The following is a 17,623-nucleotide window of genomic DNA, read 5'->3' on the forward strand; positions in this document are numbered from 1 at the left end:
GCCACAATGCCCCCACCTCAAGTGTATTCAGGAGAGGAGAACCAGAAATACTGGTGAGTAGCGTTAATGTCTACACTCATCCAACCAATCCAAAAAAAAACTCTAGAGGAGATATGAAAAAATATAAGAAAAAGTTATAAGACAAGGTGCTGAAGTATTGTGCCGAGTAAGCAAGAGAAGTATGAAACCTTAAGTTTAACCTCAATTGATTTAAAAACAAACAAAAAGTTACAAACAAAAATTCCTCAGCTTGAGTATCTAATTCCCCAGCTCCCTCAAATACACTTTAAAAAGAGAGTGTCTATGGAAAGTAATATTGGATCTATTTGGTAGCTCAACATATTTTCAGATTAAAATGTCCATTTTTTAAAAACGAACTGGGGAAAAGATATTTATAGATGAAACTGCTGCAATTAGGAAATGGCTCATTAATCACTTCTAATTCAACAAAAGAAAACATGAACAGAAACTTCTTTGTTTATCAAATATTGAGGAGAGAAGGTCAATGGTACATGCAGAGTCATTTAGCAGAACAGTCTTTAGCTTAGAAAACAAAGTAAAAACCTTTGAAAATTTTAATAAAAGGTTTTAAAGGAAGAAGCCATATTAGGCAAGAGTTTGAAGCATTTCATATTCTTCCATATTTAATAGTTGAAGTGAAAACTTCTGACGCTTAACGCTAAAGTTCCAGTGAAAATTCATTTTTAAAAGGGCCACCAAGGGGGAGATGTTTTATCAGTTTAATGATGGTCCTCAACAACGGGAGGTACTTCCAGCATCTAAGAGCTGGGCAGCATTATGATGTTCAGGGGCCCTTGGCACTTCGTGGGTCCCTTCTTCCATAAATAAATATAAAAAATTATATTTTACAACTATTTTGGTATAATTACAAATATAATACAGACTGATTTATTTTCTCATTTTAAAAGAAATTAAAACATTTCCATGAACCCCTAAGATTACTGTGGGCCCTAGGCCCTGTGCCTAACAGATACTTTGGCCCTAGCTAAGGCCACACTGCCAAGTCAAGCAAGAATGACATGTGTTCATCGAACAGACCATGGCTTACAGAGGAAAGAATGCCGCTACCCTATATTATCACGGATGTGCAGAAAAACTTAAAAAAAAAAATACACTGCTTTCACCATCTAAGCTCTGCTTTTACTGTTGTTGTTAGAATGGAAGTATTGTATTATATTCCTTAGCAACTCAAATTCTGAATACAGTAAATTTTGAAATAATTATGTATACTTTTTTTTACTCAAGCAGTAACAGTGGACAATTAGAATATTTTGTTCAATTTATTTTTCCAACTCTCCTAATGTCTACATTTTCTCAGAGTATGTAGATATCTCTGTGGGTATGGGTCTTTACAATTAAGTGAACAGTTGTTTTTTTAAATGGAATTTAATAATACAAATGAGGATGCCAATGAGTACTGTAATTTGTTGATACGACAGGTCAGCTGATTCACTGGTTATATAATTTATTATTTAAAGAAATGAAAATTAATAGTATAGACATTTTCCTTTGTAGTTAGCAGTGATGAATGTCTTAATATTCTACTAGCTTTCCAAAAGCCAAGAAAAAACCATGTACAGGATAGCATTTGAGGAGCCAAAAAGTCTAGTAAATCAGCTTCATGTAAACCACATTGACTAATTTCATCGAAACAGTAAGAATAAAAATGAGATCACTACATGTAAAGGAAGTAGATTGTGAGGAATTGGGGAAGCATATAATAAAAGGAAGAATCATAACATAAATAAAACTATAAAATATAATCTGGTGAGTTACTAATTTAGTGTGGTTTTAATAAATATACACTTTTTGAAAAATGGGTGCATTAGAAAAGGAAGTGGGGTTATTTCCCCCAGGTTCCTTTACGTCCCCCATGACCCACGATTACATAAGGAAAAACGTGTTTGGCTGGACTGTGGAGAAAGGAGGGACTGGACTCACTGAGCTGCTTTCAAAGACCACATTTACCTTGTCCATTCTCAGGCAACGAATGATAAGCATCCTTTGAAACTCACTCACTTTATCTTCCCAATCATCAGGAAAAACCTCATGATGTGGTTCCTAAAATGACAGTGGATATAACTCAATGCTATTTGGAAGACTATTTAAAAGAAAAAGAAAAACAAAAAAAACAGTATTTTGACTTTTAAATCGAGTTTTACAGAAAACATATAATGACTAAATGAATTCAAGAATGCTAATGTAAATTTTATTAGGTTGGGGCAAAGTTATGAAATAAGCTATAAAAAGAAAATTTAAAATGCCACTAAAAACAACAAAACTAAGACATGAATTAAGCGGGTTAATGTCAATATGAATATTAATCAATAGCACAAAATGATCCCTGTTATTGAAAAAATAAATGTGCATTAGATTTTCTCCATTATTTCTCCAAAGGCATTTTAAAAACCTACCAACTACTCTCATTATCTATTTATAAAAAAAAAACAGTTATTGCAAACGAAGTAAGAAGGTATGTGTTATTTCTTATTTTGAAGAATTATTGGTATCATTTTTAGAAAGGGATATTTGCGAATGTGTATATCAAAGAAGAAGCCAAAAGAGTACTATTAAAAATATGCAAGAAGAAAGGTATCAAGATTCCAGGAGGAGGAGTAAACATTGAAAAAAAGACACCTGCACCTTTGAAACGTTTAGGAAGGCTATGTGGTATCTCAGATCAGAAATCTCTATGCTTCATCATAGGGAAATTTCTATTTAAATTAGAATCAACTATACACAAAAACATATTTGCCTCTGGGAAATGTAGTTTTGTTACTAACTAGGAGCGATCCAAAAGAGATCCAGTCCAAAATATTTAACTTCAGGTGTAGACACAATCTCACTATCATGTATAATACAAAAAACAGGTCACCAGAGAAAAAGTGTTCTCCACGCATCTGGCTCTTTTTCCCCTCCACCCTCCCCTGCAACAGAACTGTTGCATATTAAACCCAAGGAAAGCAGAATGTCCATGGAGTAGAAACAATAGAAAAAATTAACTGGGAATCAGCAAAATATTAGCCCTTGTGCTAAAAGAAAAGGGAGGGAAGGCAACAATTCCTACGTGTTCTAGAAAGGAAACTGAGTATCATGGTATATGTTAGCTATCTCCAATTAGCAAGATAGGGTCTCATGAAAATTATTTGAGAACTATTAGCTTTTCCCTTTCATCAAATGACAAAAATATTTATTAGTTTGTGTCCTGTATTCAGAAAATCTAAACAATATCTGTTTTATAAAATTTTAACTCATCTGCCATTATGATTGCCAAAGTACAAGTTGATAATAAATAAGAAAACCTGGCATAGAAATTCAAAAAGAGTACTTTTAAGGACCATGCAGCTTTTTTGCATCTCTATATATTTCAAGGAATTTGAATAGAAGTGCAAACAGAACCACCAATTTTGAAGGTGAGGATAGTTTAATCGAAACACTGATTTTAATATTTGACCAGTTTAAAGCTTACTTAAATCTTGTTTTTATTCAAAGATAAGAGTAAACTGTTTGACATTATTTTCTCCATTTAAAAACTCTGAAATAAGAGGGTTAAAAACATACCGAACTGTCATATACTTTTTTCCACCCATCCTTTAAGTGCATAAACTCCCTACGAATGGTTTTGAAGGCAGGCAACTCATCTAGTCGACATATTTCATCCCAAGATTTTTGAGGAAGCCACGTACAAGGGTTGGTATGAGGATTATCCAGTCCAATGCCACCAGTTAGCAGAAATCTCCACTCAGCTTTATTAATCTTTGGAAGACAAAGTAGCATGAAGAGTCAGAAATGAGTTCATCATATACATAGTAAACTTACAACCATTTTAAAAGAATTGACTATTTGATTTTTAAGCTTCAGGTATGGTCCCCATAAAATTCTATAGTTACTGGTATAGCTCAGTATTTATTCATAAGAAACCAATGTATCCATTCTAACCAGTTTTCAAAATAGTTCCATTTTAGATAGGTATTTTTGATAATTTTCCTCCAGAATTACTGATCTAAACATGGAAATCTGAATTTATTCTTTTTGAATATATGCTTTCTTAAATGACTTCTTAGAGTTTTATTGGCTCTGAAAATTGTTGAGAAGCAATCAATCTGCTGTTTTCAATTATTTTTCCATAAAACATAATGAGGTACTGCTACGAAATTTTTGCAAGAAATGCAAAAATAAAGCTTTTACTCCTTCAGAATTCAACTAATACATTGCCATATGAAATCAATAAATCTTAAACACATAATATAAAATAGTGAATTTATACACCTCTCTTCCAGTCTTAAAGTGCTTCCTATATTTTAATAGATTTGAAACATAGCAAAAATTAATGAATGGTATCGTTAAGCCCAATGGTTAGATTTGATGAACTTGCAAAAGTTTCTAAAAACATTGCCATTTATACTATTACTTGGAGTACATATATCAATATATTTAGTTAATTTATATGCCTACTTATATGATATTCTGATAGAAACTATTTTAAACTAAAACATATAAAAATTTAAGTAGTAATAGTTATATAATGAACTCTGCTTAATTTATTTTTCACCTCTGTGAAATTCAATCTAGTTGCGATGCCTTAACTATAATTAACTATTTACAATTCTTTTATATATATTCCCACACAAATTCATAAATTAATGAATTCACGTTAATATTTTTTTCCCTACAAATTAAAACAATACTGACCGAACGTTCATGTAGCATCAGATTTACAGTTAGACAAAAGGAAAAGAGTAATTTATCCTTTTCAAAGAGGGATCGGCAGACGTTAACATAAAGGGAATAAGTGAAGTGATCCTTGAGAATTTGAAGCCTAAGGGTCAACAGAAAGAAAAGTAAATAAATAAAAATGCATTATCCTTTAAGAAAAAATGCTCTTGGGAAAACCTATTATAAACCATTTAGATGTCTGCTCTTCTAATTAGCTTTCTGGTCAATTACTCCCCAAACAAATCAAGGATCCTTATTAACTGCAGGCATCAATTTGAGAGCTACACAATGTAGAAACATCTCAGTAGAATTGCATTTTTACTGTTGACTGAATTTTTAAAAAACTTAATCTTCCTTTTGGAAAAAAGTCAATGCACAGTATATTAATCTGTTACATTTAACAGTTTTTGGACTATTTCTAACTATAAAACATTTCTTGGGGTAAAACTGGATTTCTTTATTCCATAAACACTTCCAAATGTTCTATATTATATATTAATGAACAGACTAAAATTAATAGCTCCTTTATTAAATTAACATTAAGTTTAGTAGTGTGCTACTCTGCTCATGAATCCGTAAAAGCCAGAGAAATCACAAAACTTGATAAACTACATTTTAATTTACCACATAGACAAGACACAGAAATGTGAATAATCACAATATTTGCAACTAACAACTTCCTAGTAAGTGCTAACATGTGTGATCTGTATTCATAATAATTCTTAACATGAATATAGCACTTTAAGCATTTTCACTAATTATCTCATGAGGGGTAAACTACCACTGAGACAAAAGTTGAAAAAATATTTTTATTACATAGGTTATAGTAGTTATAATAGAAATAAAGTTAGCTGAAAACATTTGTAGTAAGCTAATGATTTACACAGATTAATGACCTAAATGATCTAAAGGATAAAGTATCTAAAGGGAAACTTATTATAGTTTATGATTAAACAAAATTACATTGGTGTTTCTTAATGTGCCTAGAAAAAAAAAATCTAGCAGTATGACCATATCTTGGTTATTTCCAGACTGATATCCTAAGCTGTGGATCATCCCCGCTCTAGTTTCTTCATTACCTCCCTATTTCTTTAACTACTTTACCCCCTGCCAGCATTCCCATAAAAAGAATTACAACAAATTGATATATTTTATTTCTAATTGAGAACTCTGAAAAAGGCTTGGTAGAGAGGTCCTTGAAACTAGTTGCTGAGATACAGTTGAATTCTTTGAAAATTCAAAATAAGCATACAATTCCTGTCCCCATTTTTATGCTAATAGATGGTCTTTTCACACTTGGCATTTAATTTCTCTCATGTAACAGTACAATTAATATAAGGTGACTCAAATTTGGTCTCTCTAGAATTAAATAATTTCTGCACTTTAAGACAAACTTCCTCTTGTAGATAGGAAGATAGAAAGGAAAATTATAAGGGTCAACCACACTAGAAATTCAAGTTCATTTTCATTAAATGCCAATAAAAATATATTTATTTTAAAATATTTAAATATTTCTAAATACTTAAATATCAAGTATTTAAAATATTTAATTAAAATGCCAATTAAAATATATTTTAATAATCTGTTACAGTATAAAAGAGGATAAAAATTATTATTTTCAATGCTGATGGGCTTCCCTGGTGGCGCAGTGGTTGAGAGTCCGCCTGCCGATGCAGGGGACGCAGGTTCGTGCCCCGGTCTGGGAAGATCCCACATGCCGCGGAGCGGCTGGGCCCGTGAGCCATGGCCGCTGAGCCTGCGCGTCCGGAGCCTGTGCTCCGCAACGGGAGAGGCCACAACAGGGAGAGGCCCACGTACCGAAAAAAAAAAAAAAAACCAGATGATCCCGATTATTATGGCTATTTCATAGTATATACCATAGTAGTTATAACATAAATTTAGCTATAACATATGTTTGGTATTATTAAATAATAATTATTACGAAAAATAACTATCAGAAGACAAAAATGAAATATTTTTATCTCTGAGTAAAAGGAAATTAGAGATAATTTTAGACCAATATTAAGATTCTCAAATAATTTAGTACTCTGGTGTTAATAGTCACATGTTTTCTATGCCTTTGTTATAGCTATAACTCAATAGTTGCCCAGAGAACACGGGTTACCTGATGTTTGTTTTTTCCCCCAGCTTTATTGAGGTATGATTGACAAGTAAAAATTGTACATATTTAACAGGTTATCTGATGTTTATCAATGACTGACAAAAAAATGATTTCTATGAGAACTCTATCTTTAATTTCTGAATGACAGCTAGCTTCTTACTATTTATTTAAAAAAAAAAAAAAAAAAAGGAAGATTAAGCAGAACTCCTAAAAGAGTCTCCCTTGCTGTAGCCACTTTGGAACTCTGTTTGGCAATATTTATTAATCATATTTTTTGAAATTAATTTATTTTATTTCTTTTTTCTTTTTTTTTTTTTTGGCTGTGTTGGGTCTTCGTTGCTGCACGCAGGCTTTTCTCTAGTTGCGGCGAGCGGGGGCTACTCTTCGTGGCGGTGTGCGGGCTTCTTGTGGTGGCTCTAGGTGCGTGGGCTCAGTAGTTGTGGCACGCAGACTTAGTTGCTCTACAGCATGTGGGATCTTCCCGGACCAGGGCTTGAATCTGTGTCCCCTGCATTGGCAGGCAGATTCTTAACCACTGCGCCACCAAGGAAGCCCCTAAAAGATAATTCTTAACTGTGGGTGATAAGCAGTAAATCGAGTTTCTTTTGTGGGTATGAACAGTTAGGAAACTGAAGTACCTTGCTTTGTATTGACTGATAAAATTATAAAGGGCAAAGGTTGCAATTCTTTGTTCGAGAAGTAATTTAATGTTAGACTCTATTAAAAACATGTTTTGGGCTTCCCTGGTGGCGCAGTGGTTGAGAATCCGCCTGCCGATGCGGGGGACACGGGTTCGTGCCCCGATCCGGGAAGATCCCACATGCCGCGGAGCGGCTGGGCCCGTGAGCTATGGCCGCTGAGCCTGTGCGTCCAGAGCCTGTGCTCTGCAACAGGAGAGGCCACAACAGTGAGAGGCCCGCGTACCGCAAAAAAAAAAAAAAAAAAAAAAAAAACAAACCATGTTTTAATACCAACTAAAATTTATCTCACTGACAACAAATAAAATGAAATTTTATTCTCCCAGAGACTTACTATTAAGTAGGCCTTAGTTCCATTACTTACTGCAATCGCCAACAGTAAAATAAGGTATTTTATATAAATAAGAATAACAAAATCACAAGATTATTTTTCACAAACCCTGTTATCTGACAAATTTTATACATGTGTATATCAAAATGTGAATATATAACTTTTGGAATGCAAGCTTACAGAGGGTAAGAGTCATGTCTTTTAGGGGGACTACCTCCTCTTTCCACACCTCCCATCATAAATAACTTTTGCAAATGATAAAGAGAAGTATATGTTTCCTCTTTTTAGAATTACATTATAATCCCATTATCTATTTAAACAAAGTCCTGGCAGACTGAATTTGGTCACATCTGTTCAATTTATAACCCTCAGATTTATTTCTGGTACAATTATTAATCAAGTTCAGTCTAGCTACGCGGCTGTAAGGTGCACACCACGCTGAAACACCAATGAAGGCCACCGATTACTATTTATTTCTCATGCATTAGCTACTATTACTATTAATTAGTATTGTTTTTACGTACCTTTTTGACAAAAATTCTGATTTCTCTGAATTTTCAATAGACAGGATGAAAAGGTTAATAAACCAGGTCAGTGAGTATTGGTACATGGGCTCGATGTTAGCTAAGTCAGCAATAGAAAAAAACAGGATGGAGGAATGAATGGCAATAGGTCGATAGCCCATGCGGGTGGCATCAATCTTTTTCTCTGTCTCTTCCGCTACTTCCTGCTTTTGAAAAATCTCATTAGCCAAAGCCTTGGAGGAAGATAATATCTTAATGGCAGTTTCATCTTCTAATATATTGCCTTCCGAAGATGAAAGAACTTCTAAAATCTTGTCTTCTATTTCTTTTAACTGCCTGGAATAAAACAATTTTCTCAGACGAAATCATGAAAAATCACTTCGTGTATATGTTCTTTCATAAGAAACAAAGAGCTTGTAACCTTAAGAAATGCATCACATTGTGACAGATATCCGTAACGGTGATGCTGTATAATTAATTCCTTATCTTGCAAAATGTCAAAAAGACAGGCCTTTCTGCTCCACTTCTCTTTCTAATGATCATTTATGTGGTAACTAGAGAGAGATATGGTAAGCCCATCTACTCTGCCATTAAGAATCTCAGCCCCCAATGAACGGAAAGTATCACTCCATTTATTTTCAGAAATTTTTCATGACTTCTAGAGCACTATTACCCTTTTTACCTAAGATATAGATATTACAAGCAGAAAATGGAATGCAGCATATTCATTCAGACTATGCTCCAGTGAAAACAGGTAACCTCAGTTACATAATGAATACTAAAACTTTTGTGCTAAAACGTCACTGAATAGTTGAAAATATATTGCTTTGACTTGTGGCAGGCCTCTGAATTCTTCCAATGCCTAAGAACTTGTATGTAAAAATATACTCCGCAATGCAGGTTTCCAAGTTAACATAGAGACTCTGTAATACCATATATTTTCCACTTAAGTCTTTCCATTCAATGCACCTATTAAACCTAACAAAGTAGATCTTTAAAATGTACTTGAATTGATTCTAAGTGATCTTGAAACAAGTAAGAATAATTCTGTGTTTTATAACATTTAAAACCTTTTGTTTTCAGCTCCTTGTAATATCAAGGCTTGCTTTTCTTCTTCAAGGTCCGGCCTTTCTCGTGCCACCACAATTCCCAAAAGCTGATCCTGCATTCCCTCTGAGGTGATCATGAAGTTTAATAGTGTCACCTATAAATGAAAGAGTACACAACAATTGCATCACTATTTCTGTTGAGAAAGCCTTAACAGAGAAAGCCTCTGCTTATACACTTCAAATTCTGATCTTAAAACTGACTCTATTTACCATGGTAGTATGTGTGAAAAGTGGAATTTGTAGATGTGGTGATTAAGGGTATAGGCAAACTGGATTGTTGGATTAAAAACCCACTGAAGTTTCTCATGGTCATAAATGTAATACTTCAGAGGGTTTTGTTTGGTGATCAATTTATTCTTATTTCAAATTGGTCCAATTTCTGACTACCTTTTAATCCCCAAATCAATTAGAATCAGGCTGGAGGCCATCCTTCATATTGGCTGGACTAGCTGATCTACGTTTTAAGGATCCCAGTGGTGTCAAAAAGCAAAGGAGATCTTACAAAGAGATAAGAGAAAAAAGAACAATTACTTGTCATAAGTATATACGGTATTCACAATATGACAATCATATTACGTATTATAATGATATATACTATAATATAATCATATTACAACATAGCATATATTATGTTGTATTATATTATCATATTAAAATATGATACTCAGCCACTACTATGAACTAAGGAATATACAGTTCAACAGTGTCCATCAAGATGCAGTCTGGAGCTTCCCTGGTGGCGCAGTGGTTGAGAATCCGCCTGCCAATGCAGGGGACACGGGTTCGTGCCCCGGTCCAGGAGGATCCCACATACTGCGGAGCAGCTGGGCCCGTGAGCCATGGCCGCTGAGCCTGTGCATCCGGAGCCTGTGCTCCGCAACGGGAGAGGCCACAACAGTGAGAGGCCCGCGTACCGCAAAAAAAAAAAAAAAAAAAAAAAAAAAAGATGCAGTCTGCTAACCCTGCTTCATGCTGGTACCTAATGGCTCTTACAGGCAGGTCTCACTCTGTTGCCCACAATTTAAAATACCCCCTTCTCCTGAGTCTTTCCCGTAAGTGAGAAAGTAATCATGCTTAGGTCTCTCTTTTTAAAAAGCAAAAAACAAATCATCCACACAATCCCTTTCAGCTACTGAACGATCTCTCTTTGTGCCTTCATAACTATATAACTGAAAATGTTACTTGTATATGCTTTCTGTCTCTGCCTCATTTCATTCCTCAGCCCTCTACAATCTGCTCCTCTCACTCCTGCCTCCACATACCTATCAACACACACAGCAATAAACTGCAGAAACTTTCTGGCTCTGGTCACCAATGAACCGATAAACACTCGACCTTGGCTCAAGCTGACCTCCCCCGCCCCCCCTGCTTTGTTAAGCCTCGATTTTGCAGTCTGCCTGCCCTCACGTCTTGAATTAAGGTCTGCACCTCTGCTTGAGCATCACTTCCCACTCCTCCCTTTCACGTGTCTTTCACTGTAGCTAAGCTGAACTGATTGTGAAATCTCAGACACACACTCTGAAACATCTGCACGTGCTTCAGCCCTGACTGAGGAATGGGAGAACTTGGGTCCCTCCAACTTCCCTGGTAAGAGAATATTTCCTCTTCGTGAACAGAGTAACTTTGTTTTTGTGAGAAATTTCCTACTTGTGATCAGGAAGCTATGGAACAGCTCCTTGCTGTACCCTTGTGAAGGCGACACCCTCTTCTGCCCAAACCCAGGCACCTTCTCCATGGTGGTGTCCTCGGGTTAAACCTTTCCCCCTGGCTTGCCCCGTGGCAGGCCTTGGATGCCACTACATGTAGATTACATAGGCATAATCAAAAATTTATATGGCATAATAAGCAACAATTCTTGAAACTGAGCAATTAAAAATGATTCCGTGTTGTTATGCAGTTCTCTACTGCTCTGGCATTTATTCATGGAAAAATTATCATTAATGTTTTCAAGACATTTTTCCTGCTGGCATGAGAAACCAAGTGCACAGGTTACACTCGCTTTACTCTCCAAACCATTGTCACGGTGCTTAGGGAAATGTATGTTTTACAACTTTTATCTCAGGCACAAAGAGGTATTCGTTCATATTCCTTTAATGTTAGATGTTTTGAGATAAAGATTTTGCAAATCTAGCCATTTGCTCACAAATAAACATTTAAAATCATACAAATATGATTTCATAATTTTATTTTCATTTGGATTCAAAAGAACTATAGCAGCACAATACCATCCCTTGGGTACTTTTGAAAGCAAAAAGTACATAAAAGATCCTGAAAATAAGATCAAGAGGAAGTATTTTAATTTGTAAATGAAAGCAAGTAACCACCTCACTGTTTTCTAATCCCTGTTTAATCAATCCCAGCAATTAAAAATAATGAAGCAATAAGACACTCTAGGGATTGGAAGGATTTCAATACTGAATCATAAAATAGTTTCCTCTCCACAGTGGTTTATGACTTCTACTATAACTAGTTATTAGTGTACATAAATTATTATTTATGTTATTTGTGATATTTTCATAAATTTTAATGAAAAGTAAAAAAGGTTTTCCATGCGATTTATTAAAAATTTTTTTTGGTAATGCATCTTTGGGATTTATTTTCTTTTATATGTCATTCTTGTTCACATATATTTAAAAGTTAAATAATAGTACTAATAGTTACCTCTCATAACACTATTGCTGGGCCTTATTGTAACCATTTTACATAGATTATTTAGTTTTCACATCACTCTATGAGATAGACATTTATTATTCCCATTTTATAGACTAGGGAACTGAGGCACAGAGAGGTTAAATAACATGGCCATAGTCACACAACTGGCAAGTGACAGACCTGGGATTTGAACCAAGGGAGTCTGGCCCTAGAATCCATGCTCTTAACTACTAGCAGATACTGCCTCTCCTAAAAGGTGAATACATGACCCAATTTTTAGGTGTTTAGAAAACAGGTTTATTTTAATTAACTGAAAACAATGGCTAAGAATGTTCACAATTTTAACACTGTGTCTTTCAAACTAAGCTCAAGGGTCACCCCACCTTCCCCCAGTCTTCTGACTTCCCTAAAGGTCTAGTCTAAAGTGTGTCCCTTATGTCTTCTGAGTCCCTCTATGCCTTCCTAGTCATAAATACTGTCACTTGACACACAGCTTATTTACAGTGTAAGCCTCTCGAGAGCAGGGACCATGAGTATTCACCTTGGAGGGTATGAATTATGTCATCTTAGCGCCTCCTCTGGCTCTCCAGAGAGATGCCCATGTTAATTTAAATATTTCTAATAAAGGACAGCATTTGGACCCTCTGGATGCATCTTGCCTCTATGTTTCTTTCAAAATCTGAATATTTCTTAATGTTCCCTCCTCCTAGCTTCTATAAATGAAAACTATCCTTCCCTTCCTCATTCGCTCATTCTAAAAACATTTATCAAACATTTATCAAGTGCCAACCAGGGCTAAGAACTGGGAATAAAAAATGGACTAACCTCCAGAAGCTTGGTTACACATCAATGTCTCAAGTCATTTTAGTCACTGACTATAACTTTGAACTAACTTTACTTTTTAAAGGAATTTTTAGTATTTTAAAAGAACGAGTGATCTAAAACAGTTCCTTTAAGTAACTATATAAAATCAGATAGCAGCAACCTTATTCTGAGACAGAAGAATGGAGTTCTGTTCTTGAATTCTCATTCTAAGAATTAGCATATTATCATTTATTACAAAGGAAAAATGTGCATATATGTCACCTATTTTTAACAATGAAAATCTAAGAATAATATCAGTTGCAGAAATTAGATTCTCATCGTCTTTTATCACTGCATACTGAAGGCTCCTTTATTACTTTCATGCACATACAAAAGCAACATTTGGAAATTATTATAGCAATTTCAGGAAATGCCAAACAAGGACAAAATCCATTTTACTCAGGAAGACCTGTTTTTCTTATGGCTCAGGAGGAAAATTCAGCCATTAATTGTAAAATCTGGTAAAGAAACATTTATTTTAGATACTGGCCTTTACTGAAGTTTCAGGAAGATAATGAGGATTTCTTAGCTTGGTAGTAATATAGAAGCGGAAGTCTGGTGAATACTCTATGGTAGAGTCCCCAAGTCGGATACAGGTACTCCCACCCTGCTTAAAGGTCTGTTTTAGTAGAAGAGGTTCCAGGATTGGATCTAGTTCTTCTCCAACATTTTCTAGCAACACTGGAATAAAGTCAGAAAAATATTTCATGTTATTTTAAATATTGACTGTAAACCTTCAAGCCTCCAAATTCTTTCAGCCTTCTAAATATCTGCTGTTTCTAGTTAGGCATAAAACTATTTTTGTCTTCTGAGTATAAAGAAATGATGCCATACCATCATTAAAAATTCCACAAATGACATGCCGGAGAGAGTGTGGAGAAAAGGGAACCCTCCTTGTAAATTGGTGCTGGAGCCACTATGGCGAACAGTATGGAGGTTCCTCAAAAAACTAAAACTAGAGTTGCCATATGATCCTGCAATCCCACTTCTGGGCATATATCCAGAGAAAACTCTTAATTTGGAAAGACACATGCACCCCATTGTTCACTGCAGCACTATTTACAATAGCCAAGACATGGAAACAACCTAAATTGTCCATCAGCAGATGAATGGATAAAGATGTGGTACATATACACAACGAAATACTACTCAGCCATCAAAAGTGAAATGCCATTTGCAGCAACATGGGTGGACCTAGAGATGATCATGCTAAGTGAAGTAAGTCAGAAAGACAAATACCATATGATTTCACTTATATGTGGAATCTGAAATATGACACAAATGAACTTATCTACGAAACAGAAACAGACTCACAGACATAGAGAACAGATGTGTGGTTGCCAATGGGGAGGTGGGTGGGGGAGGAATGGAGTGGGAGTTTGGGGTTAGCAGATGCAAACTATTACACAGAATGGATAAACAACAAGGTCCTACTGCATAGCACAGGGAACTATTATATTCAATATCCTGGGATAAACCATAATGGAAAAGAACGTGAAAAAGAATGTGTGCATAGATACATATGTGAATCACCTGGCTGTACAGTAGAAATTAACACAACCTTGTAAATCAACCATACTTCAATAAAATAAATTTTAAAAATAAATAAATAAAATAAAATGGGTAATTGCCAAAAGCAATAATTTTTAAAAGAAATGATGCCATAAAAATAAATGGATGTATGTGGAAAGGGCTTCACTGGTGGGGCTATCTGGTCATTCTGCCTGCTTCCATAGTATTAGTCAGAGTACTACTCAGGACTCCCCCCACTGCCCCTGCCAATCTGGGATTCACTATATGCCCAAGTATGATGGCAATGAGGTATAAGACACCAGAGAAAAAGCATTTCTAGTTGTAGTTATGGAAACGGTTACTATATTTTTTAATTACAAAAGTAACTCACACTTATTGTAGAACATGTGGAAAATATAGAGGAAAAATAAAGAAATGTTAAATTAATTAAACAAGGAGGCCATTAGACTGAGACGGCTGTAAGTGTGGTAACTTACATAAGTAAACCAAAATTTAAGCCTGTAAATGCCTCAAGGTTATGAAATCAAAACTCGAAGGACAACCAATCAATCACAAGCAGCCAAGTAGCCTTTAAACTGTAATCAGTCAAATAGTTTCCTTTCTTTGCTTCCTTACTTTTTCTGTACGGTATACATCTTTCCCCAGCTCCTGTTGGAGGGACCCTCCTTATCACTTTTGGTTTGGCACTGCCTGGTTTAAATGGATTTTTGCTCAAACTCTCAAAATGTTTGATGTGCTTCACTTTACCTTTCAACAGATGAAACTGAAAAACAACCTCTAGTCATATTTTCTTAATCTTTCCCTCCCCAAAATATTTTTTTTTTTTTTTTTTTTTTTTTTTTTTTTTTTTTTCGGTATGCGGGCCTCTCACTGTTGTGGCCTCTCCCATTGCGGAGCACAGGCTCCGGATGCGCAGGCCTAGCGGCCATGGCTCACGGGCTTAGCCGCTCCGCGGCATGTGGGATCTTCCCGGACCAGGGCACGAACCCGTGTCTCCTGCATTGGCAGGCGGATTCTCAACCACTGCGCCACCAGGGAAGCCCGTCCCCAAAATATTTTACGTAATTTATTCATAGCATGTATAACTTGATAGAAAATGACATAAAACTACCTATGAATTTAAATATTTTTCTTTTCAGTATTTTTAATTTATCTTTTTCTATACACAGTTGATACTAAACAATGTATCTAATTTCATATCCTAATTATTTTGCTTGACATTATAGCATATTTTCCCATGTTACTAAAAAAAAACAATAAACATGCTTTTAATTACTGCATAATAGTCTATAATATTAATGTTCTCTCATTTTTAACCAATACTCCATTATTAGATATTTGGAGTGTTTTCTGTTCTCAAGATTATAGGTAGCACCGTCTACAAAAACTTTGTGTTACACAGTATTTTCTTATGACAGCATTCTAGAAAGGGAATCCCAGATCAAAGATCAGTGACATTGCTAAGGTACTTGATACATTTGCCAAATTGAAGTCTTACGTTTGGGTGTTTGGTGTGATACCATAGCCAAACTCGAATCATGGCATTCTGTAGGAGTCCTTCAAGGGACGGGGTGTGCACTCTGGATGAGAAAGCAGCAGCTCAGGGCATTGGAATGACAGGTATTTGGATCTCTGGTGCTGCACTTCTTCCCACAGGTTACTCCTAGCTAAATAAAGTCCTAAAATTGTCTTGTCAATTTCCTTCACTGCTGAGACTTTAACAAAAACAGGTATGTCAGATGATTTTTAAATTCATTATAATTTTCTGCTTGAATAAAATGATTATTTTTCATGGGTAAATAATATGAGTGCATCATATATATTAAATACATTAATCTATTATTTAGATTGTTCCCACTTTTCCAACTGTTAATACTGCAGTGAACATCTTTTTGAATAAACCCCTGTGTTCATCTCTGATCACTTAACCAGGCTGGAGTCCTAGAAGTGCAATTAATGGTCAACAGTTACAAACATTGTAAAGGTTTTTTATATCGCCAAATTACTTTCCTGAAAGGCTGTAGAGGTTTCAGAGTTGCAATAAGCACTCACTCTGCTGTTTTTAAACCTGCTTGTATATAATATCACTGTACTTACGAACACTAGGCATCATGTTGGCATTTTATTTTGTTATTATCCTCACAACTTTAAAAAGCTTCAGGGGACTTCCCTGGTGGCGCAGTGGTTAAGAATCCACCTGCCAATGCAGGGATCACGGGTTTGAGCCCTGGTCCGAGAAGATCCCACATGCCGCGAAGCAACTAAGCCCGTGCGCCACAACTACTGAGTCTGCGCTCTAGAGCCCGCATGCCACAGCTACTGAGCCCGCGTGCCACAACTACTGAAGCCCGTGCACCTAGAGCCCATGTTCTGCAACAAGAGAAGCCACTGCAGTGAGAAGCCTGTGCACAGCAATGAAGAGTAGCCCCCGCTCTCCGCAACTAGTGAAAGCCCGCACGTAGCAACGAAGACCCAACACAGCCAAAAATAAATAAATAAATAAATAAATTTAAAAAAACTATCAAATATTATTACCCCAGTTTTACAGATGAGGAGACTGAAGCAAGGCAACTGTAGTAAAATTTTCAGTTAAATCACCTCGTGAATGACAAAGCAGGAACTCGAACTAAGCAATCTGGTTCCTTACACAGCTCTCTTAACCACTGTGTGATACTGCCAGCATTAAATACTATATTCATGACTTTTACAATTTGATAGGTAAAATATATTGTTAAAATTTGTATTTTGGGCTTGATGCTTTAGGTGCTCTTTGGCGAATTACACTTTTTCTTCTAGAAACTGTATGCTAAAATATTTGCCCATTTTCCTATTGTGGGGCATGTTTTCACCATTAGGTTCAGCGGCAAGTGATTAAAAAACCCCAAATAATAGTGACACAAACAAGAAGGAATTTCTTTTTTTTTTTTTTTGGCGGTACATGGGCCTCTCACTGTTGTGGCGTCTCCCATTGCGGAGCACAGGCTCCGGATGCGCAGACTCAGTGGCCATGGCTCACGGGCTCAGCCGCTCCGCGGCATGTGGGATCTTCCCGG

At 35.8% G+C, this 17,623-nt stretch overlaps 1 protein-coding gene across 1 annotated transcript in view; it reads right to left on the reverse strand.

Annotated features, from left to right (window-relative positions):
* Positions 1–17,623, reverse strand: part of DNAH7 (dynein axonemal heavy chain 7) — a 230,209-nt gene that overhangs the window by 44,376 nt on the left and 168,210 nt on the right. Inside the window, exons 48-53 of the mRNA XM_067023255.1 lie at positions 13,528–13,718; positions 9,483–9,616; positions 8,413–8,748; positions 4,714–4,840; positions 3,583–3,777; positions 1,990–2,082 (exon numbers count right to left, since the gene is read on the reverse strand). Of these exons, the coding sequence (XP_066879356.1) occupies positions 1,990–2,082; positions 3,583–3,777; positions 4,714–4,840; positions 8,413–8,748; positions 9,483–9,616; positions 13,528–13,718 (1,076 nt within the window). The remainder of the gene's footprint in view (positions 1–1,989; positions 2,083–3,582; positions 3,778–4,713; positions 4,841–8,412; positions 8,749–9,482; positions 9,617–13,527; positions 13,719–17,623) is intronic.

Source organism: Kogia breviceps, chromosome 2 (assembly GCF_026419965.1).
Source record: "Kogia breviceps isolate mKogBre1 chromosome 2, mKogBre1 haplotype 1, whole genome shotgun sequence".
In the NCBI taxonomy this organism is placed as follows: Eukaryota; Metazoa; Chordata; class Mammalia; order Artiodactyla; family Physeteridae; genus Kogia; species Kogia breviceps.